This window comes from Pristiophorus japonicus, chromosome 6 (assembly GCF_044704955.1).
Source record: "Pristiophorus japonicus isolate sPriJap1 chromosome 6, sPriJap1.hap1, whole genome shotgun sequence".
Classification (NCBI taxonomy): Eukaryota; Metazoa; Chordata; class Chondrichthyes; family Pristiophoridae; genus Pristiophorus; species Pristiophorus japonicus.
In genome coordinates this window covers 6198830-6222217 of record NC_091982.1, presented here as the reverse complement: position 1 = coordinate 6222217, position 23388 = coordinate 6198830, and the positions used below count along the sequence as shown (strand labels likewise).

At 45.1% G+C, this 23388-nt stretch overlaps 1 protein-coding gene across 1 annotated transcript; it reads right to left on the bottom strand.

The window, feature by feature from the left end:
- Window positions 1-3548: 3548 nt before the first annotated feature.
- Window positions 3549-4256, bottom strand: LOC139265085 (claudin-2-like). Its single transcript, XM_070881976.1, has one exon. The coding sequence runs from the start codon at window positions 4254-4256 to the stop codon at window positions 3549-3551; it is 708 nt and encodes a 235-aa protein (XP_070738077.1).
- Between the last annotated feature and the right edge of the window lie 19132 nt (window positions 4257-23388).

The window sequence follows — 23388 nt, the reverse complement described above, 5'->3', positions numbered from 1 at the left end:
GAGAAATTTGCACCTCTCATTAGCGCCCCTGGAGGTACGAATGGGGCACAAATGAGTTAACGACCGGGTACGGCACAGATTGGGCTGAAGATTAGTGATGGCACTTCAGCGTTGCACCCTAATCTCCTGCGCCCAGAGATTGTGATGTCACCGCCATGTGCATCGCCCTGAGACATCCCCTGCAGCAGCACCGGGCGATAACACCGACAGCTGCAGGGGATGTCTCAGGCGGCTGGTCATGACTGGGGTGAAAATTAACGGCGAGGTGCCCAAGTGAAAAAATAAAGTACCTTTATGTTGCCACTCCTGATCCGGTTTCTTTGTGGAGTCCTCGCCGCGATTGCTCTGCCTGGCACTCTGCTTGAGAGCCAGGTTGATCACGCAGCACCCCTGCTCCATGGTGGTCCAGGTAGGTCCCTTTTTCTTCTGCAGAGTCGGCAGCATGGACCCTTCGCTTTAAGTGAGGGAAGGGTCCCGGGCCGCGACAGAGGAGTGCGGCCCAGTGCGTAACGCTGCTGAGGCATCCCGTCCTGTTACTGCCCCGGGATGGAAGTGGAGCACTCACCCCACTTCCTTCCAGGGTCGGTAACCCGAATTTCTCGAGCGGGGCGAGACTACAGCGCCTGGCGCTAAGTCTCACGCCTCCCGAATGTTACCGCCCCCAAAATGGAGCAATACCGAATTTCTCCCCCGAGTGATCTATGATGGTTCATCTGAATCTATGGACAACTTACTGCCTCAGTAATTATCCTTATATATTTTGATCAACAAATTAGTTCTGACACAAACAGATATATTACCCAGTCCTCAAAGAAGCAGTAGGGCTGGAATACAGTTCCAGAAGCACCGGAGCTCTCCTACATCTCACCCAATTGGCTATTTTTCACATGTGGTCCTAAGCAGTAAGCACTGCCAGACTATTTAACTATAGCAACCATCACATAAAATCCTCACCTGTCCTCACCCCAGTGTGCGCACCTATGCAGTTCCAGAAAAAATAATTGGATGGCAATCATGGGCAGGAATCTTGAGGAGTTTTTCTCAGCTAAATTCAGAATACTCAAGCCAAGTGTAGTTTTCATACCACCACACTGGCTGAAATCAGCTAAATCAATACCAGACAGGAATTAAAGCTGAGTGCTGATGCTCTGTCTGGCTCAGTACTGTACAAGCAGTTCAATTACACACTGAACCATTGGGAAACTCTCCAATGCCACTTTTATTATGTGAGTATAGTTTAATTTTGTGCTTAAGATATAACAATTATTAATAAAAATGCTCTACTGCTCTCCAATAAGACACCATACCATTGAACTTCTGCGTAGTTTTTAACTACTTTGCCACTTTGCTAATTATAGCAATTCAAATATTCTCAGAGTTTATATTTAATTCAAACTAGGAGACTCTTGTTCAGATTATAACAAATGCTTTTATTGCAGGTATATTGAGTAAAAACAACAGAGATTTGTCAAGTAAATTACGTTCTGTTGCAAAAAGTAATAGTTAACAAATTATTGTCACAGCCTGAATCTCGATAGCGTCCTCTCGAGCTGACTGTGGTTCCAACTTCTTATCTCCTGTTGTCTTGATTCACACTGCCTTCTAAGTAGAATAGCTGTTACTTTATATCCTTTTTCTCCATTTCAAATGCTGTGAAAATCTGCAGCTGTTTCAGCCTTACAATTGATCATATTGAGTCTACTGCCATGTTATCTCTATCTCCCCTCTCTCTCTATGGCAGGAATCACTTCTCTGAGAACAATTATACAGACCATGTCACAGAATTTATTACTGGGCTTGGCTTTACAAAATAAAGATAAGAAATGGTACATGCTGCATACCTTTATCTTATTGATTAATAATTTTGGCCTTGATCATTCTCGTTCTAAATGATGCTGTATCAGCAGTTACTAAAATGGTTAACATAATAATGGCTCAATTTACATGATGCTTTGCTTCTCAGCCTTTGGCCATTTTAAAACCCATTTTATGTTATGCGGCCATTTTCTATCATTTATAAGTGAGTTTTACATACAATCAAAGCACATAAAGGAAGTTACAAACATAAAGGTTATTCATTAATTAAAGACGTGTAAAATAAACTTCTTACTTCTAACTTCTAATATCTGTGAAGAGGCGATATATTACACCTGCATCATTGTACAGATATTATCATGGCTAACCAATTTAAGTAATAGATCATGAAGTGAAAAAAAACTTGATATTCCACTGTTACATTCAGATATCACATAATGTAAAAGATTAATGATTATTTTACATTATTGCAAAATGAACCTACTTTTGATTTAACAGCTATGGAGACACATTAAGATTTCCCATGAGATTACCTTTGTTGAATTATCTGTTTACATATAATAATTACGGTGGGATATTGGATGGCCTACATTGTAAGATATCTATTCTAAATTAGAATAGAAATAATCACTTTTAATTGACATCTTAACAAACTAAAGCATTCAGTCCTGGAACAGGCTGGGCTGGGTAATTTGGGTGGGTGGGGCAGGATTTAACAGCACTTCCAGGGCTTTTCATCAGAAATGAAGTTGGGTATATAATATAGCAGGCCGTAAGGGATGACCTTATTGTGTATATTGAATATATAAAATATTAGACAGCATGCAGAGAAAGTAAACTGTGAATATTCAAATTCAGCCACGAACTTCATAACAGAGGATATAATTTTAAATTAACAAGAACTGTTTTGAATAGACAGTGGGAAACCTCTGCTGAAATGCTAATTGTTAAGAGCTATCTCTGAAGTAGGGTAATAGAGGAAATTTCATTAAGAACATTCAATATGAAGCTACTTGTTTGAATGGGAGAAATAGTAAACTAGAGGGATGAGCTTCAATGGGCAAATGGGCTTTCATAAATCCCGAACTTTTCCTATATTCCTTCCGAAAAAGGCTAAGCATTATCCCATGAAGACATTTGAAGGAAAAATATATTTTAAAATTGTCTTGTACAGATGCAGACTCGACACAAAGCTCCCCCTTAATAACACCCACCTCCCCATAAAAAAGACATCCACAGGAAAAATTTGCACTAAAATTCATGATTTGTTCCTTGGAAAATGAATTGAAATTAATTCCCAGGCCACCTTTGCACATACCCTAAAGTTATTTATAAGATGTTTGGCTCCTCTGAGCTATTCACCCACCATCTCTCCACCTAGGAATGGTGTGTAGTAAAAGCAGGATCTCAAAAAAGGAAGAAACAACACTAGTCCGCGCTCCATTCTAACCCAGCTGTTATACTCCAGTCCTAGTAAATTTACATCTTTCAATTTCAAATATTGTGAGATGACAGAATTGTTTAGTGAAAAAACTGTATATACACAATCATCTGCATGCTATGTGGATAGAGGGAATTTTTCATCTTTATCGTACAATGATTATGACAGAAAAATTATGTAAATTATTCCCTCAAATGAGGGCCATCAAGTTATAAAGAATAATCTTTATAATTACTCTATAATGCAAGTCCACTGCGGTCCCCACACTGCCACTGAATACACAACTCTGAATCTATACATAACCAGTCAGATTGTAAGAGTTGAATTCCGATTTTGCTGCTTTTGAATGAAGAGATGCAGCTGATGGCTGAGGACCAGAATGGTTCGTTGCGTGATTCTGGTAGGACATCGGTTGTCTATTGTAGAGCTCAGTTCTCCGACCTATAAATGACAGGGACAGTATGACTCCTCCGATGATGGTCAGCATAGCGGCAACGACCCCGAGGTACAAGGACTCACCAATTTCAAACTTGAGGTCACCTGGAATTAAGGGGTTGTGGAAATTCAGTATCACTCCATTCATTGTCCATGCTACTGGCACTAACCCCATCAGTCCAGCTAGGATAAAGAAAACCCCTCCAGTGCCAGCAACCTTGTCCTTTATTGGAGAATCCTTGGCACACACCGTGCATTTCATGCCAACCACAGAGATTGTTATAGAGAGCAATGAGAGAGCAACTGAGATGACCATCATGGCACGAGCAGCCTGGAGATCTGCTGGAAGTTCAAGGACGGAGTTGTAGGTGTCACATTGGAAGACTCCGGTGCTGAACATGGCACATGCCCACCACAACCCTTTCATATACACTATAGCAGTTACAACATTTGCTCCAATGTGCGCTGTGATCCTCCAGTGAGGCATAATAGTAGCTGATAATGTCCCGACCATGCCGATTATGCACACGATCAAGGCTACCAATTGCATGGCAGAGTTAGCCATTGTGGAACTCAAAAGGTTTTACTCAAAAAAAGTAGATCGTCCGTCCTAACAGCATCCTTCCAATACAAAATTCTGCTTCAAATGTCTGTTGCACCCGTTAGTCACCTGGCTTCATGTGCCTATCTGAAACCATAAAGGTTAAAGATTTATTGATAACAGCTGAAGAAATGACCTTGGGCCCTCAATTACCTGGAGTAATTAAGCTTTGCAAATAATAACATTTCTTTATTGAACTTCTACAAATAGTTGAAATTATGTTTCATCCCAGATTTAAAGTAACAATGTTTCAAAGGGATAGTTTGCTTTGTACTAAAAGTTGTTAAAAAGTTGGTAAAATGCAACATCACCACTGACCCCTGGGAGTCCCTGGCCGAAGACCGCCCGAGGTGGAGAAAGTGCATCCGGGAGGGCGCTGAGCTCTTCGAGTCTCAACGCAAAGAGCGTGAAGAGACCAAGCGCAGGCAGCGGAAGAAACATGTGGCAAACCAGCCCCACTGACCCCTTCCCTTAACGAATGTCTGTCCCACCTGTAACAGGGTCTGTGGCTCTCATATCGGACTGTTCAGCCATCAAAGAACTCACCTAGGGAGTGGAAGCAAGTCTTCCTCGATTCCGAGGGACTGCCTATGACTGATGACTGACTTTTTACTGTAGCACTAACTCATTTAACTTAACTTAACTTTAACAACCCTCATCATACTGAGGGTGCAGTGCACTGCACTCTGAGGTGCTTGTCACCCACTGTCAAGCCACTGGCAGGATATACCCAGCACTTCTGATAATGGTATAAATGAGGAACTGTATGTCCACAGATACATTCACAAAGGAATCCGAGATGACCTGTGTCATTTTCTATGCCCAGTGGTTTGGCTTAGATCAAGTGTCTGACCAGCTCAGCCAATGGGATTCAAAGTGAGTACAGCTCCAAGTTTTATGGCACCGTCTGGCTGCTGGCTAAAACAGGAGACCTATGTAACATCAGCCAAAGATCCTGCATTCATCTGGTCACTGATACCTTTTTTAGGAGAGTTGTGGAATTCATCTATTTTGGAAGGGCACCAAGACAGCAGCATGAAGGGGCCATTCAGTTCTATAATATTGCTAGATTCCCCATACTTCAGGCGACAATAGATGATCCCCACATTGCAGTGTGGGACCCTGCTGCAAACGTACTGTTTGCAGTGCACTCGTAGTGTGATAGTGATGGGGGAACACATTATTGCAGTGGAAATTGGATAGGTACCGGTTTCCACCATATTGCCACCCTGTTTACGGACCGATGGAATTTTTAGTTTGGGTGGGAAAGGGGCAGCTTCCTCGGCCCACCTCTTCAGTGGTGTTAATATTTAAAATAGGTGGTTAGGTGATAATGAGAGAACAACATGAATAGAATTGAAAAGAGAGGGATTCCACTAAAAAATGCACTGCATAGTTTTTTACTTTGCTCCAATCCAAGTTGAGATACAGAATTATTAATGGGCTCACGCCTGTTCCCCTTTACATACCCAGTAATTCGGAGCAGAGTGAAATGGAGCATAAGAGTTCAATGAACGAGATATGGGGGCAGATAGATGAAGGAAACTAAAATAAAGTTTACCATTAAATTCATGAGCTGGATAGAAACATAGAAACATAGAAAAATAAGTGCAAGAGTAGGCCATTCGGCCCATCCAGCCTGCACCGCCATTCAATAAGATCATGGCTGATCATTCACCTCAGTGCCCCTTTCCTGCTTTCTTATCATACCCCTTGATCCCTTTAGCCGTAAAGGCCATATCCAACTCCCTCTTGAATATATCCAATGAACTGGCATCAACAACTCTCTGCGGAAGAGAATTCCACAGTTTAACAACTCTCTGAGTGAAGAAGTTTCTCCTCATCTCAGTCCTATATGGCTTCCCCCTTATCCTTAGACTGTGACCCCTGGTTCTTGACTCCCCCAACATCAGGAATATTCTTCCTGCATCTAACCTGTCCAGTCCCGTCAGAATTTTATATCTTTCTATGAGATCCCCTCTCATTCTTCTAAACTCCAGTCAATACAGGCCCAGTCGATCCAGTCTCTCCTCATATGTCAGTCCTGCCATCCCAGGAATCAGTCTGGTGAACCATCACTGCACTCCCTCAATAGCAAGAACGTCCTTCCTCAGATTAGGAGACTAAAACTAACACAATATTCCAGATGAGGCCTCATCAAGGCTCTGTACAGCTGCAGCAAGACCTCCCTGCTCCTATACTCAAATCCCCTAGCGATGAAGGCCAACATGCCATTTGCCTTCTTCACCGCCTGCTGTACCTGCATGCCAACCTTCAATGGCTGATGTTACATGACACCCAGGTCTCGTTGCATCTCCCTTTTTCCTAATCTGTCGCCATTCAGATAATATTCTGCCTTCATGTTTTTGCCACCAAAGTGGATAACCTCACATTTATCCACATTATACTGCATTTGCCATGCATTAGCCCACTCACCTAACCTGTCCAAGTCACCCTGTAGCCTCTTAGCATCCTCCTCACAGCTCACACCACCACCCAGTTTAGTGTCATCTGCAAACTTGGAGATATTACATTCAATTCCTCCATCTAAATCATTGATGTATATTGTAAATAGCTGTGGTCCCAGCACTGAGCCCTGCGGCACCCCACTAGTCACTGCCTGTCATTCTGAAAAGGACCCTGACTCTCTGCCTCCTGTCGACCAACCAGTTTTCTATTCACATCATTACATTACCCCCAATAACATGTGCTTTAATTTTGCACACTAATCTCTTATGTGAGACCTTGTCAAAAGCCTTTTGAAAGTCCAAATACACCACATCCACTGGTTCTCCCTTGACCACTCTACCAGTTACATCCTCAAAAAATTGTAGAAGATTTGTCAAGCATGATTTCCCTTTCATAAATCCATGCTGACTTGGACTGATCCTGTCACTGCTTTCCAAATGCGCTGCTATTTCATCTTTAATAATTGATTCCAACATTTTCCCCACTATTGATGTCAGGCTAACCGGTCTATAATTCCCTGTTTTCTCTCTTCTTTTTTAAAATATGGTGTTACATTAGCTACCCACCAGTCCATAGGAACTGATCCAGAGTCGATATAAGTTTATGGGGGAATAATTAACACATATTAGTGTCAAAAAATGTATTCCTCTATGTCTAGGCTTAGCTTGTATTAAAGCAGATAGGAGGATAGCATGCTGTTTTAGTAAAGACCAATTTCCGTGAAGGTTTTCTCACTCGTTTGCAGGTCTCCAGGATTTCTGCAGCTTCTCAGTGTAACTCGAGTTACAGTGGCAGAACATGAGAACCCCCATGGAAATTCAACCCTTAAGGTTGGAAAATAAGATAAATGGATAGACTGTTATCAATCTGTTATCCCTGATGGAGACTATCATGGGATTCCAGTCTGCAATTTTAGCTTCTCTCATTGCCATCGAAAACCTAATTTAAACCTCTACAACTTTATGGATTATGCAGTTTGTTGCTTCTGGGTAGTTTAGCTTATAATACACTAAGCATAATTAACCTTCATGCTAAATATATTGTCACTAGTTTATTATTTTAGTTCGGCCATTGTGCTAGACTGTGAAGAAATGAAAATGAGGATTCCCATAGCTTATTTGGCCCATTGAAATACATCCATCGCATCATGTCATCTGTTTCTGCACTTAATCTCAGGTTTTCACTTTCATAGAAACATAGACACATAGAAAATAGGTGCAGGAGCAGGCCATTCAGCCCTTCTAGCCTGCACCGCCATTCAATGAGTTCATGGCTGAACATGAAACTTCAGTACCCCCTTCCTGCTTTCTCGCCATACCCCTTGATCCCCCGAGTAGTAAGGACTTCATCTAACTCCCTTTTGAATTACACATAAAGAAAGGATTTAAATCACTTTCACTAATCATGAATTAACAGATTAATGGAGGATATTTCTTAATTTTAACACAATCAGAAACTTGCATGCTGACACTCATGGATTTAATAATTTGCAGCAGTTTAAAATTTGCAGTGACTGTGGTGCTTCCCCATCTAATCTGCTTCAGAAAATCTTCATTTTTAATTATTTTAAGCACTCATAGCATTGAATACAGTACGATGGTTTCATCACCCTAACTGGAAGACCATTCCAAAAGTGTGGATGACTTTTTGTGTGAAGATGTCCTTGATATCTATCCTAAATTGTCCCTTTGCCAGGTTCAATTTCTGTGCACTTATCATGGGATTCCAGTCTGCAATTTTAGCTTCTCTCATTGCCATCGAAAACCTAATTTAAACCTCTGCAACTTTATGGATTATGCAGTTTGTTGTTTCTGGGTAGTTTAGCTTATAATACACTAAGCATAATTAACCTTCATGCTAAATACATTGTCACTAGTTTATTATTTAATCGAGGACAAAAAAGGAAAACAAACTTTGCTCAGCTCAGTACTGACGTTGGTAAGGAAACTGAAATTTAAAAATGAGCCTCAAGGCAGTCATGGGCAGCAGCACAAGCAGCAATGGAGGTCTACTGCCAAGATTTTACTCCCCGTTGGTAACCAGCACTAAACCATCGTACTGTATTCAATGCTATGACTGCTTAAAATAATTAAAAATGAAGATTTTCTGAAGCAGATTAGATGGGGAAGCACCACAGTCACTGCAAGTTTTAAATTGCTGCAAATGATTAAATCCATGAGTGTCAGCATGCAAGTTTCTGATTGTGTTAAAATTAAGAAATATCCTCCATTAATCTGTTAATTCATGATTAGTGAAAGTGATTTAAATCCTTTCTTTATGTGTAGATCATTGATGTAGCTTATCCCTCCAAACCCCCTGTTGTGTTTTAGATATTGTACCAGGGAATGTAGCAATGCACTAAGCACATCAGAAAGTTATTGTGATAAATACTTCAATGCGAAGTGTATTCTACCCCAATTTGTACCTGTATATTCATTAATAGTCATTGCAGTCTGTTTTTCTGAACTTAGCTGAAGTGAAAACATGTTTTTCTCCTTAATTGGCAATGTGAATGAAGTTTGGTGGTGAAGAGATGAATTTGCTGTGGAAAGGAGTGTTTCTTTCATCTCCATCACATGCTCATGCAACAGAAACAAGTTTAGCTTAATCGTATCACTCAGAGCTCGCAAATGGGGTTAGTCCACAAATAACATGTTGTTTATGGAGGACAGACGCACCAATGTCAGTGTTCTTGATCAGGCCAACATCCCCAGCATCGAAGCACTGACCACACTCGACCAGCTCCGCTGGGCGGGCCACATTGTCCGCATGCCCGACACAAAACTCCCAAAGCAAGCGCTCTACTCGGAACTCATACACAGCAAGCGAGCCCCAGGTGGGCAGAGGAAACGTTTCCAAGACACCCTCAAAGCCGCCTTGATAAAGTGCAACATCCCCACTGACACCTGGGAAACCCTGGCTAAAGATTGGCCTAACTGGAGGAAGAGCATCCGGGAGGGGACTGAGAGCATGTAGAAAATAAACGCAGGCAGCGGAAGGAGCGTGCAGCAAACCAGACTCCCCACCCACCCTTTCCTTCAACGACTGTCTGTCCCACCTGTGACAGAGACTGGAATTCCCGTACTGGACTGTACAGTCACCTGAGAACTCACTTTTAGAGTGGAAGCAAGTCTTCCTCGATTTCGAGGGACTGCCTATGATGATAATATTTATGGAACTTATTGTTCCATGCCAGCAATTTCACTGGGACCCATTCAAAGGCAATTAGCAAGGGAAGATTTTAAAAGATACTCTTGTATTTGACCTCATCCAATTTAACTTCTCAAAAATATACCTGGATTGTTTTTAGTTTATGTATTTTTCTCCGACATAACTTATTTGACAGTTTTCAGTTTACTTGGATAAATGTTTCTTTTGTGCGAAGGCCTGTCCCTACTGCCCCCTTCAATCATGTACTGAGAGGTGCAAGCTACCAGCAAAGCAGGACATCTCCATCTGCTTTCCTCCTCCGTTCCTCCCCCCAGTAGGAAACGTTGCAGGCTCCGTACATCCAGGCCAGATTAGTAATCTAGCAAAATATGGAGTTCCAACATTCAATGCTATTGTGCCACCATATTGAATCTTAATGTTTAACAAGAGCTCGGTTGTATTGGTGAGTTTTTCGGCATGCTCGTTTTCTAAAACAGACATTAACAGAATGCTGATCAAGCTTTAAAATGTTGGCTGTAGGACTGAGTCTTCGCTGCTGGTCCGCTGGAGATATTGTTTATTGGGTGATGCATCCAAAATATAATATTACACTTAAATTAAATAAAGTTTAAAAAAATTATAATCGCAGCACATTGTTTGGCATTCCACCTGTGATCCATTGTAACTTTAAATGTAATAAAAAGTGTTACAAAGTTTTACGATTCTTGCTGTGTGGGGGAAATACCTGAATGGAATCAGCTTCCAGCGAAAACACATTTGCACACAGCTGTCTCACACTCAGAGGCACTTAGCTTGACAAATCATAGAATCATTGAAATTTACAGCACGGAAGGAGGCTATTTCGGCCCATCGTGCCCGTGCCGGCCCACAAACAGCTATCCAGCCCAATCCCACTTTCCAGCTCTTGGTCTGTAGCCTTGTAGGTTATGTGCACATCCAAGTACTTTTTAAAAGTGGTGAGGGTTTCTGCCTCTACCACCCTTTCAGGCAGTGAGTTCCAGACCTGCACCACCCTCTGGATGAAGACATTTCCGCTCCAATCCCGTCTAAACCTCCTACCAATTACTTTAAATCTATGCCCCCTGGTTGTTGATCCCCCTGCTAAGTGAAATAGGTCCTTCCTATCCACTCTATCCAGGCCCCTCATAATTTTAAACACCTCAATAAGGTCACCCCTCAACCTCCTCTGTTCCAAAGAAAACAAACCCAGCCTATCCAATCTTTCCTCATAGCTAAAATTCTCCAGTCCTCGTAAATCTCCTCTGTTCCCAATCCTGTGCAATCACACCTTTCCTGTAATTTAGTGACTAGAACTACATGCAGTACTCTAACTGTGGCCTAACTAGTGTTTTGTATAGTTCAAGTATAACCTCCCTGCTCTTGTATTCTATGCCTTGGCTAATAAAGGCAAGCATTTTGTATGACTTCTTAATCACCTTATCTACCTGGCCTGCTACTTTCAGGCATACGTGGAAATACACTCCAAGGTCTCTTTGTTCCTTTACACTTCTCAGTGTCCTGCCAGTTAATGTCTATTCCCTTGCCTTGTTAACCCTCTCTAAATGCATTACCTCACACTTCTCCGGATTGAATTCCATTTGCCACTGTTCTGCCCCCCTGACCAGTTCATTGATATCAAAAAAAGCAAGGGACCCAGTACTGAGCCCTGCAGAACCCCACTGGAAACATCCTTCCAGCCACAAAAACACCCATCAACCATTACCCTTTGCTTCCTGCCTCTGAGCCAATTTTAGATCCAACTTGCCACTTTGTGTTGGATCCCCTGGGCTTTTACTTTCATGACCAGTCTGCCATGTGGGACCTTATCAAAAGCCTTGTTAAAATCCATATACACTACATCAAATGCACTGCCCTCATCGACCCTCCTTGTCACCTCATCAAGTTAGTCAGACATGACATTCCCTTAACACATCCATGCTGACTGTCCTTGATTAATCCGTGTCTTTCTAAATGAAGATTTCTCTTGTCCCTCAGAATTTTCTCCAATAATTTTCCCACCACTAAGGTTAGGCTGACTGGTCTGTAATTACTCAGTCTATCCCTTTTTCCCTTTTTAAACAAAGGTACCACGTTTGCAGTCCCCCAGTCCTCCGGCACTGCACCTGTAGCCAGAGAGGATTGGAAAATGATGGTCAGAGCCTCTGCTATTTCCTCTTTTGTTTCTCTTAACAGCCAGGCGAGGGGTGTTTCTGAAACACACATTCCAAAAGGGGGTCATCACACGGGCAGACAGGATGATAGAAGGTAAGGGTTGGAAGCAGGTGACTCCATCGAATTGGGCCAAGGAGTAGAAAGGAGTTGTAGAGGTCCTCTGAGGACATTGCCTTTGCAAATATATTTTCAATACTGAATTATTACGTCATGAGCAATATCATTGCACCATAAAAAAATGGTTGCTTTAAGAGGAACAGTTGAGTACCAAATTGGTGTGTGACCTCCCAGGTGCCAGGGTAAAGTACATAACAAACCAGGTACAGAAGTCTCGGAGAAGGAAAGGGATCGGCTGGTAGTCATGGTTCATGTCGGGACCAATGATATTGGAAGAATAAGATTAGGGTCCTGCAAAAGTGCCAGGAGTTAGGAAATATATTAAGAAGCAGGGCCTCATAGATAGTAATGTCAGGATAGCCAATACTTAAACAGTCAGGTTGCGGAGGTTGATGCACAGATTGCGATGTATAGGAGGGAAGGGGTTCAGCTTCTTATAAAATTAAGGCCTGTTCTGGGACAGGAGTAAGCTGTACCGATGGACAGCTGACGTCAGAATGGAGCTGAGATGAAGATTTTCTGGAGATATGAATTAGTGTTGTGAGGGATGCTATAAAATACTTTGGTGGGGGACAGGGGGAGATAAAGAATGAAGGCGGAGTACATTGTTCTGAAGAGCAAATAATCTCAGATGTACCAATAATAAAGTAGCAGAAAGGTTGATCAGGATGAAATTGCCAAACCAGTAATTTCTCTGAGGTGATGCTCCATACCCCAGCAATGATGTAAATGGTTCCACCAGACACTCTAAGGCCGCGATTTCGCCTCCCGAGGGGGCTCAGTGCGGCTAAGGTAGGTGGCAGGCCGCGACCCCACTGCTGTCTCCATGCCGACTTCCCCTATGACTTTCCCCCGATTGGGCTTGTTAAGTCAGCCCTGTGAGGTTCTCGGTCAATTAAAAGGATGCGGGTCTGATGACGTTATTTAATGACGCGTCATCATCCGGTTTCCATAAAGGGACCATGCCCACATACACTTTGATAGTTGTGCTGTCAGTGTACTGTAGCATTGAGGTGCTGCGAACACTGGCAAGCACTGCACAAAGGTACACAGCTGCACCCAGGCTATCCCATAACTCACTCCATATGCCTATGGTGGGAGTCACAGCACACAGGGAGGTTCTCTGTAGATCACAAAACGTTAATGCAAAGCCACACTCAATCTCATCCCGCTGTGTCACTCATCACATCCCCATCTTTTTGCAGGATGTCCAGAAACCCTTACTTCCAGTTTTCCCGCCCAAACATCTCCCCCCAGTCCTTCACCATGCTCTCTGCCTGGCCCCGAGTAAATATCAGGACCAAGGTCTTCAAAACCAGAGGCAAGTTGAACAAGTCAACAGGTGCAGAGGTGCTGTAATCGGTGATGGGCGAGAGGAGAGCAAATTGGGTCTTTGAAAATGATGGAGCCTGGGAGAAGATTTTTTCTGGGGTAGATGGTAAGGGTGGTCGGGTTGGGGGAAGGCATGGGGATGGGTTGTAAGTGAAATGATGAAGACAGGAGAGAATATGCTTTTGGAGATCAAGACCTTGGAAGTTGAGAGGCTATAAGGGATTGGTTGCCATGGGCATGACTGGCTGTGTTTATGTGTTTATGTGAAACTGAATAGCAACAAGAGATGAGGGGCTTGGAGGGGGTGAGGGGATGGTGTAGTTGTAGGTTGATAAGGAGTTGCTCGGTGCTGAAGCTAAGGGAAGAGGTCACTTTGAGGAAGTTGACATGCAGCATAAGATGATGATTTTAAGTGAGAGGCATGAGGGACGCTAAAGGTTTGGGGGCAGAGGCTGAGGCGGGACTTGGCAATAAGAGCTATGCCATTGCCACCACCTTGATGTTTTGGATGATGCAAGAGGTGGAATGTAAAAACAGGAGCAGCAGTGGGCCATACGTCTCCTCGAGCTTGCTCCGTGTAGCCAGGTTGTCAGGCTTTAGTGTGTGTGGTGGGCGGCGGGGGGGAGAGAAGCCAGCACCTGATGGCCATAGGAATATTGCAGGATTAATCAGTCTGAAGATGCAACTACATATAGAGTGGCGTGTTGAGATAAGTATCCATTCGTGTCTCTCACCACAACAGATCCCATGCTACTATTCGAAGAAGGGCAGGGGAGTTCTCCGTGCCTTCTGGCTAACCTTTATCCCTCAACCAACATCATACAAAAGAAGATTAATTGGCTATTTATCTCATTTATTGTATGTGGGATCTTTTTGTGTACAAATTGGATGCCACATTTGCAACATAACAATGATGACTGCACTTGAAAAGTAATTAATTGGCTGTGAAATGCTTTGTGATATCCTGAGGACGTGAAAGGTGCAATACAAATGTTCTTTCCTTCTTTCGTTCTTTCCTTCTTTTTTCCTTCTTTCCATCATTCTTTCCTTCTTGCTCCCTTGTTACCTGCTAATGTTGAAAGACACACACACTGGTTGTAGGAACCACAATTAAATTGTTGACTTTACATTAACTGAAATTGTGTCCACGTTAAATAGAAAGCCAAATAGAAATGGCGGGGCCAATATTTCCCTGTCGCCCCGGTTGGGGGCGGTAACGTCTCCAGAACTGGATATTCTACGCCCCACACAGAAGTCCCACCCCAGGAACAAAATTCAGGTTACCGCCCCTCACAGGAAGTGGAGCTCAATGTCGCACGCTCCACTTCCTTTTGGGGTGGGATCGAGAGTGCTACACAGGCGCATCGCGGGGCGCTATGCGTTTCAACGTCCCTCCCCGTCTGTTAAAGGAGAGGGACACTGCGAGCTCTGCAGGCCCTTTAACGGCCCCACTGGGCCACCAGGGCGAGGGAGTGCCGTGGCCACAGCCCGGCACCTTAACGGAGTGCCGGGCTACACGATCGCGGCCCGGACTCCGCGGAAATGTTGGGCAGCGGCCCGGAACTCAAGGGGTGAAAAGAATAGCAGCGTGGCGCACCTCCACGTTAACGTTTGTCCAGTGATGGGTGTCCAGCCTGATTCATGACCCGGGAGGCCGGCGCGGGCATTGCCAGCGGTGGCCTCATGGTGCATCGACCAATTTCCACCATGGGCAAAAAAGGGCCACCGCGGGACGCAAAGGCGTCGCCGCTCACGGCGATGATGTCATATCCGGAGGCGAAGCGGCCCGGGGCACTGGCAGCCGGGCGCGGTGCTACTGCACTCGTGCCTCCGCTAACTTCCGAGCCATTTTGCAACATCCGGTGGTGCCCTTCCCCCCCCCTCCCCCCACCCCGCCCCAGGCAAAAAAGGTTTTGCGCCCCGTTAGTGCACAACAGGGGAATTTCGGCCCCGGATTCTTTGTTATAGTTAGTAAACAGGTGTTATATTCTGGGCCAACAGTGCACACACCGGGGGCTATTTTGGCCAAAGGGTGAAAACAGGCACTAAATGGGTGCTGTGATAATAAATGCCTGTTTGAAAGTTTGGATTGAGCACACAATTTTCGGGCTGATTGATGATTATCACGATTGGAACCTGCCTGCAGGCACTAACCAGAAACCTGCAGGTTTAGCACTCAAGTACTGATTAGATGCAATTTTTATGGAGCAGTCGATGTGGGCTCTGCATATCCACTTCCACTGAAGGTGTGGAGTGCTCTGGCTGGCACACAGCAGCTGCTTTCAGGTTGGTTCAGGGACTGAAGGAGAGGGCACACAGGTTCTCGGATGTGGCACTGGAGGTCCTGGTGGAGGAGGCCCAGAGGAGGAAGGATGTTCTGTACCCGCAGGGGGAAGGTGCCCTCTCTCCTCACCCTCTCTCTTGCAGCAACTGGTGCTGCTCTTCCTGGCCTCATGTCCTTCTCCCATTCCATTGTCCCAACCAAGGAGGACCTCGAGCAAGATGTCAATGACCAGGCACTCCCTTTCTCCTGGTGATGCTTAAAAAATAGAGTAGCACAGCACTCACTATTTTTAGGTGAAGTCCTCAGGGAATTTCTGGAATAAATGTTGCTCGAGTACTGCTGAAATCCTGACAAAGTGTTCTAGAAAGTCTCCCGATATGTTTCAGAGGTCCTCTTCACAGCAGCATTGACCTTGAAATGGTGAGTATCCCTTCAAGTGGTGAGTGCCCCTTTAAGTAGTGCTTGAAATCAACATCAATGACATGTTTGCTCCCAAACAGCTGGTCGCTGTTCGGAGAGGGCATTAGTTGAAGCGGTAGCCACCAAAATGCCGTTCAGCCCCTTTAATGAGTGCTAGCAGACATTTTAAGTGACAATTAACTGTTTAACAAGCCTCTGGGTGGCCGTTCCTAGGATTGGTGTCAACTCCTTTATTAAGACGGCACTTTGTGCGAACATACATAAGAATTAGGAACAGGAGTAGGCCATCTAGCCCCTCGAGCCTGCTCCGCCATTCAACAAGATCATGGCTGATCTGGCCGTGGACTCAGCTCCACTTACCCGCCCGCTCCCCGTAACCCTTAATTCCCTAATTGGTTAAAAATCTATCCATCTGTGATTTGAATACATTCAATGAGCTAGCCTCAACTGCTTCCTTGGGCAGAGAATTCCACAGATTCACAACCCTCTGGGAGAAGAAATTCCTTCTCAACTTGGTTTTAAATTGGCTCCCCATGTATTTTGAGGCTGTGCCCCCTAGTTCTAGTCTCCCCGAAGATTGGAAACAACCTCTCTGCCTCTATCTTGTCTATCCCTTTCATTATTTTAAATGTTTCTATAAGATCACCCCTCATCCTTCTGAACTCCAATGAGTAAAGACCCAGTCTACTCAATCTATCATCATAAGGTAACCCCCTCATCTCCGGAATCAGCCGAGTGAATCGTCTCTGCACCCCCTCCAAAGCTAATATATCTTTCCTTAACTAAGGTGACCAAAACTGCACACAGTACTCCAGGTGCGGCCTCACCAATACCCTATAAAGTTGCAGAAGGACCTCCCTGCTTTTGTACTCCATCCCTCTCGCAATGAAGGCCAACATTCCATTCGCCTTCCTGATTACCTGCTGCACCTGCAAACTAACTTTTTGGAATTCATGCACAAGGACCCCCAGATCCCTCTGCACCGCAGCATGTTGTAATTTCTCCCCATTCAAATAATATTCCCTTTTACTGTTTTTTTTCCCAAGGTGGATGACCTCACACTTTTCGACATTATATTCCATCTGCCAAACCTTAGCCCATCCGCTTAACCTATCTAAATCTCTTTGCAGCCTCTCTGTGTCCTCTACACAACCCGCTTTCCCACGAATCTTTGTGTCATCTGCAAATTTTGTTACACTACACTCTGTCCCCTCTTCCAGGTCATCTATGTATATTGTAAACAGTTGTGGTCCCAGCACCGATCCCTGTGGCACACCACTAACCACCGATTTCCAACCCGAAAAGGACCCATTTATCCCGACTCTCTCCTTTCTGTTAGCCAGCCAATTCTCTATCCATGCTAATACATTTTCTCTGACTCCGCGTACCTTTTTCTTCTGCAGTAACCTTTTGTGTGGCACTTTATCGTATGCCTTTTGAAAATCTAACTACACCACATCCATCGGTACACCTCTATCCACCATGCTCGTTATATCCTCAAAGAATTCCAGTAAATTAGTTAAAAATGATTTCCCCTTCATGAATCCATGCTGTGTCTGCTTGATTGCACTATTCCTATCTAGATGTCCCGCTATTTCTTCCTTAATGATAGTTTCAATCATTTTCCCCTCTACAGATGTTAAACTAACTGGCCTATAGTTACCTGCCTTTTGTCTGCCCCCTTTTTTAAACAGAGGCGTTACATTAGCTGCTTTCCAATCCGCTGGTACCTCCCCAGAGTCCAGAGAATTTTGGTAGATTATAACGAATGCATCTGCTATAACTTCCACCATCTCTTTGAATACCCTGGGATGCATTTCATCAGGACCAGGGGACTTGTCTATCTTGAGTCCCATTAGCCTGTCCAGAACTACCCCCCCGTAGTGATAGTGATTGTCTCAAGGTACTCCCTTCACACATTCCTGTGACCAGCAATTTTTGGCATGGTTTTTATGTCTTCCACTGTGAAGACCAAAGCAAAATAATTGTTTAAGGTCTCAGCCATTTCCACATTTCCCATTATTAAATCCCCCTTCTCATCTTCTAAGGGACCAACATTGACTTTAGTCACTCTTTTCCGTTTTATATATCTGTAAATCTTTTACTATCCGTTATTATGTTTTGCGCAAGTTTACCTTCGTAATCTATCTTTCCTTTCTTTATTGCTTTCTCGTCATTCCTTGCTGTCGTTTAAAATTTTCCCAATCTTCTATTTTCCCACGAACCTTGGCCACCTTATACGCATTGGTTTTTAATTTGATACTCTCCTTTATTTCCATGGTTATCCACTGCTGGTTATCCCTTCTCTTACCTCCCTTCTTTTTCACTGGAATATATATTTTTTGAGCACTATGAAAGAGCTCCTTAAAAGTCCTCCACTGTTCCTCAATTGTGCCACCGTTTCGTCTGTGTTTCCAGTCTACTTTAGCCAACTCTGCCCTCATCCCACTGTAGTCCCCTTTGTTTAAGCATAGTACGCTCGTTTGAGACACTACTTCCTCACCCTCAATCTGTATTACAAATTCAATGTGATCACTCATTCCGAGAGGATCTTTTACTAGGAGATCGTTTAATATTCCTGTCTCATTACACAGGCCCAGATCTAAGATAGCTTGCTCCCTTGTAGGTTCTGTAACATACTGTTCTAAGAAACAATCCCGTATGCATTCTATGAATTCCTCCTCCAGGCTACCCCATGCGATTTGATTTGACCAATCGATTTTGTAGGTTAAAATCCCCCATGATTACTGCCGTTCCTTTTTCACATGCCTCCATTATTCCCTTGATCATTGCCCGCCCCACCATGAAATTATTATTTGGGGGCCTATAAATTATGCTCACCAGTGACTTTTTCCCCTTACTATCTCCCTAATCTCCACCCACAATGATTCAACATTTTGTTTATTAGAGCCAATATCGTCTCTCACAACTGCCCTGATATCATCCTTTATTAACAGAGCTACCCCACCTCCTTTCCCTTCTTGTCTATCTTTCCGAATCGGCAGATACCCCTGCATGTTTAATTCCCAGTCTTTGCCCCTGCAACCACGTTTCTGTAATGGCCACCAAATCATACCCATTTGTAATGATTTGTGTCGTCAACTCATTTACTTTATTTCGAATGCTGCGTGCGTTTCGGTAGAGTGTTTTAATACTAGTTTTTAAACCATGATTTTTAGTTTTGACCCCTCCTGCAGCCCCTTTATATTCAGTGGCCCTTTTTGTTTTTTGCCTTGGGTTTCTCTGCCCTCCACTTTTACTCATTTCTTTTCTGTCTTTTGCTTTTGTCTCCTTTTTGTTTCCCTCTGTCTCCCTGCATTGGTTCCCATCCCCCTGCCATATTAGTTTAACTCCTCGCCAACAGCACGAGCAAACACTCCCCCTAGGACATTGGTTCCGGTCCTGCCCAGGTGCCGACTGTTCGGTTTGTACTGGTCCCACCTCCCCCAGAATCGGTTCCAATGCCCCAGGAATTTGAATCCCTCCCTGCTGCACCACTGCTCAAGCCACGTATTCATCTGCGCTATCCTGCGATTCCTACTCTGACTAGCATGTGGCACTGGTAGCAATCCCGAGATTACTACTTTTGAGGTCCTACTTTTTAATTTAGCTCCTAGCTCCTTAAATTTGTCTCGTAGGACCTCATCCCTTTTTTTTAACCTATCTCGTTGGCACCAATGTGCATCACGACAACTGGCTGTTCACCCTCCCTTTTCAGAATGTCCTGCACCCGCTCCGAGACATCCTTGACCCTTGCACCAGGGAGGCCACATACCATCCTGGAGTCTCGGTTGCGGCCGCAGAAACGGCTATCTATTCCCCTTACAATCGAATCCCCTATCACTATCGCTCTCCCACTCTTTTTCCTGCCCTCCTATGCAGCAGAGCCAGCCACAGTGTCATGAATTTGGCTGCTGCTGCCCTCCCCTGATGAGTCATCCCCCTCAACAGTACTCAAAACGGTGTATCTGTTTTGCAGGGGGATGACCGCAGGGGACCCCTGCACTACCTTCCTTGCACTGCTCTTCCTGCTGGTCTTCCATTCCCTATCTGGCTGTGGACCCTTCACCTGTGGTAAGACCAACTCGCTACACGTGATACTCACGTCATTCTCAGCATTGTGGATGCTCCAGAGTGAATCCACCCTCAGCTCCCTCAATGTGGACGAAACCGCCATGTCAGCTTCAGTCCTCATCTTGGTCAACGAAAATCACCCCCACATTGTATTAAAGCTACAATATTCTTCATATGTTGCAAAAACTCTCTGTACATAGGTAGGGATTCATTAATCTTAAAAACAATTTTTCCAGCTTAGTTGACACAGCAGTGGAGATTCTTCTATTAACCACAGTTTTCCAAGATTAAGAAGGGGGGAAATCAGCCAGGGAGCTACTATTGTTTATTATCACTGATCACGATATCTCTGGCCATCAGATGAAGGCAGGATTGGAATTGGCTTTAATACTGTTCATGCTAAAATAGCTTGCTAAGGGCAGTAGGAAATTGAAGATATAAGGTGCAGCGAGAGCATACAGAGATTAAAAGAAAAAGGATTTTTCATTTAACCCATTAGGAGGCAAGATTCAAGTGTAGGTCAGTGAGGAAAGGTGTGTAGGTCAGTGAGGACAGGTGTGTAGGTCAGTGAGGACAGGTGTGTAGGTCAGTGAGGACAGGGGTATAGGTCAGTGAGGACAGGGGTATAGGTCAGTGAGGACAGGTGTGTAGGTCAGTGAGGACAGGTGTGTAGGTCAGTGAGGACAGGGGTATAGGTCAGTGAGGACATGTGTGCAGGTCAGTGAGGACAGGGGTATAGGTCAGTGAGGACAGGTGTGTAGGTCAGTGAGGACAGGTGTGTAGGTCAGTGAGGACAGGGGTATACGTCAGTGAGGACAGGTGTGTAGGTCAGTGAGGACAGGGGTATAGGTCAGTGAGGACAGAGGTGTAGGTCAGTGAGGACAGGTGTGCAGGTCAGTGAGGACAGTGGTATAGGTCAGTGAGGACAGGTGTGTAGGTCAGTGAGGACAGGTGTGTAGGTCAGTGAGGACAGGGCTGTAGGTCAGTGAGGACAGGGGTGTAGGTCAGTGAGGACAGGGGTATAGGTCAGTGAGGACAGGGGTATAGGTCAGTGAGGACAGGTGTGTAGGTCAGTGAGGACAGGTGTGTAGGTCAGTGAGGACAGGGGTATAGGTCAGTGAGGACATGTGTGCAGGTCAGTGAGGACAGGGGTATAGGTCAGTGAGGACAGGTGTGTAGGTCAGTGAGGGCAGGTGTGTAGGTCAGTGAGGACAGGTGTGTAGGTCAGTGAGGACAGGTGTGTAGGTCAGTGAGGACAGGGGTATAGGTCAGTGAGGACAGGGGTATAGGTCAGTGAGGACAGGTGTGTAGGTCAGTGAGGACAGGTGTGTAGGTCAGTGAGGACAGGGGTATAGGTCAGTGAGGACATGTGTGCAGGTCAGTGAGGACAGGGGTATAGGTCAGTGAGGACAGGTGTGTAGGTCAGTGAGGACAGGTGTGTAGGTCAGTGAGGACAGGTGTGTAGGTCAGTGAGGACAGGGGTATAGGTCAGTGAGGACAGGGGTATAGGTCAGTGAGGACAGGTGTGTAGGTCAGTGAGGACAGGTGTGTAGGTCAGTGAGGACAGGGGTATAGGTCAGTGAGGACAGGGGTATAGGTCAGTGAGGACAGGTGTGTAGGTCAGTGAGGACAGGGGTATAGGTCAGTGAGGACAGGTGTGTAGGTCAGTGAGGACAGGGGTATAGGTCAGTGAGGACAGGTGTGTAGGTCAGTGAGGACAGGTGTGTAGGTCAGTGAGGACAGGGCTGTAGGTCAGTGAGGACAGGGGTGTAGGTCAGTGAGGACAGGGGTATAGGTCAGTGAGGACAGGTGTGTAGGTCAGTGAGGACAGGTGTGTAGGTCAGTGAGGACAGGTGTGTAGGTCAGTGAGGACAGTGGTATAGGTCAGTGAGGACAGGGGTATAGGTCAGTGAGGACAGGTGTGTAGGTCAGTGAGGACAGGGGTTTAGGTCAGTGAGGACAGGGGTATAGGTCAGTGAGGACAGGTGTGTAGGTCAGTGAGGACAGGGGTATAGGTCAGTGAGGACAGGTGTGTAGGTCAGTGAGGACAGGTGTGTAGGTCAGTGAGGACAGGTGTGTAGGTCAGTGAGGACAGGGGTATAGGTCAGTGAGGACAGGGGTATAGGTCAGTGAGGACACGGGTATAGGTCAGTGAGGACAGGTGTATAGGTCAGTGAGGACAGGTGTGTAGGTCAGTGAGGACAGGGGTATAGGTCAGTGAGGACAGGGGTATAGGTCAGTGAGGACAGGTGTGTAGGTCAGTGAGGACAGGTGTGTAGGTCAGTGAGGACAGGGGTATAGGTCAGTGAGGACAGGTGTGTAGGTCAGTGAGGACAGGTGTATAGGTCAGTGAGGACAGGTGTGTAGGTCAGTGAGGACAGGTGTGTAGGTCAGTGAGGACAGGGGTATAGGTCAGTGAGGACAGGGGTATAGGTCAGTGAGGACAGGTGTGTAGGTCAGTGATTACAGGTGTGTAGGTCAGTGAGGACAGGGGCATAGTTCAGTGAGGACAGGTGTGTAGGTCAGTGAGGACAGGTGTGTAGGTCAGTGGGGACAAGTGTGTAGGTCAGTGAGGAAAGGTTTGTAGGTCAGTGAGGACAGGGGTATAGGTCAGTGAGAACAGGGGTATAGGTCAGTGAGGACAGGTGTGTAGGTCAGTGAGGACAGGTGTGTAGGTCAGTTAGGACAGGGGTATAGGTCAGTGAGGACAGGTGTGTAGGTCAGTGAGGACAGGTGTGTAGGTCAGTGAGGACAGGGGTATATGTCAGTGAGGACAGGGGTATAGGTCAGTGAGGACAGGTGTGTAGGTCAGTGAGGACAGGTGTGTCGGTCAGTGAGGACAGGGGTATAGGTCAGTGAGGACAGGTGTGTAGGTCAGTGAGGACAGGTGTGTAGGTCAGTGAGGACAGGGGTATAGGTCAGTGAGGACAGGTGTTTAGGTCAGTGAGGACAGGTGTGTAGGTCAGTGAGGACATGTGTATAGGTCAGTGAGGACAGGTGTGTAGGTCAGTGAGGACAGGGGTATAGGTCAGTGAGGACAGGGGTATACGTCAGTGA